The 1,857-nt window shown below is 41.2% G+C and overlaps 1 protein-coding gene across 1 annotated transcript; it reads left to right on the plus strand.

The window, feature by feature from the left end:
• The first annotated feature begins 395 nt into the window (after positions 1 to 395).
• LOC100337691 (small ribosomal subunit protein uS11) lies at positions 396 to 963 on the plus strand. The gene has a single exon (XM_008256464.4). It carries the CDS (start codon positions 396 to 398, stop codon positions 900 to 902), a length of 507 nt encoding a protein of 168 aa, XP_008254686.4. The 3' UTR covers positions 903 to 963.
• Positions 964 to 1,857: the final 894 nt, after the last annotated feature.

The following is a 1,857-nucleotide window of genomic DNA, read 5'->3' on the forward strand; positions in this document are numbered from 1 at the left end:
TGTTTGGGCCCCTGCAACTGTATGATAGACCTGTATGGAGTTCCAGGCTGCAACCTGGCCTAGTCCTGGCTATTGTAGCCATCTGAGAAGTGAATCAGAGGATGGGAGATCTTGCTCCCCTCTTTCACTCTGTAACTTTCCCTTTCAAATACAAAAAAAAAACAAACAAACAAACAAAAAAAAACAAAAAAAAAACTTGTCTCCAGAAGTTATGCACAATGCTATTGTATTTATATAATATTTCTGAAATTGACACACAAGAAACAAAAACAGTGGTTTCTAGTAATTAGAATGTAGGAGGAGATGGTGAGTGTGATCATAAAGTGACAGCAAGGGATACTTGAGGGGGAGATTGAACAGTTGTGGATTGTGATTGTGGTTACACAGATTTAAAAATGAAAGCCAGGGCTCTTTCCGGTAGCGGAGTCCGGCGAAGACGCGCAGCAATGGCACCTCGCAAGGGGAAGGAAAAGAAGGAGGAACAGGTCATCAGCCTTGGGCCACAGGTGGCTGAGGGGGAGAATGTCTTTGGTGTCTGCCACATCTTCGCGTCCTTCAATGACACCTTCGTCCACGTCACTGATCTTTCTGGCAAGGAAACTATCTGCCGAGTGACCGGTGGCATGAAGGTGAAGGCCGACCGAGATGAGTCCTCGCCATACGCTGCCATGTTGGCTGCCCAGGATGTAGCTCAGAGGTGCAAGGAGCTGGGCATCACCGCCCTCCACATCAAGCTCCGGGCCACAGGAGGAAATAGGACAAAGACCCCTGGACCTGGGGCCCAGTCGGCTCTCAGAGCCCTTGCCCGCTCGGGTATGAAAATCGGGCGAATTGAGGATGTCACCCCCATCCCCTCCGACAGCACCCGCAGGAAGGGGGGTCGCCGTGGTCGCCGCCTGTGAACAGGACTCCCCAGATTGTTTTCTGTTAATAAATTGCCATCGTGTCAAAAAAAAAAAAAAATGAAAGCCAGGAACATCTTCTAACTCCATATGTTTAGGAATAATTTTGTGAAAATAGGGCAATAAGAAGGAAGTTGCTATAGAATATTATGATTAAATACAATCTACCTATCAAGAAATAAAAACTATGTAATCTGAAGAAATAATACTAAGTCTCTAAAAATGACCTGGGTAAAGTTAAGATTACGTGGATTTCAAAAAAAAAGAGAGAAGAAATTACATAATTACATCAACACAAAATCTAGAAAAATATTGGAACATCTTTATAATTTTTGGGCAGGAAAACGTTTGTCAATATGATTTCAACAGAGACAATATCAAGAAAAAATTATTTACTAAAAGTATGAACATCATTGTATGATATTTAAATGATGAAGGATAAGCTAGGAAAATATTTTTGCTATACATACAATGAAAAGGGATAATTTGGTAAATTAAAAAAATTAAAGTAAAAGACAAAAATTAAAGGAAAAATAAGAAGAGACTGTAAACAAATAACTATGAGAAAGAAATGACTGACACACATGGTGAGGATGACTCGGCGATTAACTTTATTTCTATCTTTCCAGCTCAGCAAACAAGAAATTAAAAGGACACACAAGAAATGAGGATGCAATTGAGCAGACAAGTCCACACATCCTCTCTTATTCCTCAGTGGGGCTGGCTTGTGAGTCCAACAGTTAAGTTAGCCTGCATGGAGAAAAAATCTACAAATCCAGGGTGGCTCAGAGCTTCAGGTTTGTAGATTTGACACCATTTGATTGGAAGAGGCCTCTTCCCATCTTAGTGATTCGTATATTTTCTCCTAAGATTGCAGACTTCGTTACTCGTATTTCCAAGTCATGGGATCTAGAACTGTTCATGCCGCCTCACAACACACAAAAAAGATCATAAT

Source organism: Oryctolagus cuniculus, chromosome 1 (genome assembly GCF_964237555.1).
Source record: "Oryctolagus cuniculus chromosome 1, mOryCun1.1, whole genome shotgun sequence".
Taxonomy (NCBI): domain Eukaryota; kingdom Metazoa; phylum Chordata; class Mammalia; order Lagomorpha; family Leporidae; genus Oryctolagus; species Oryctolagus cuniculus.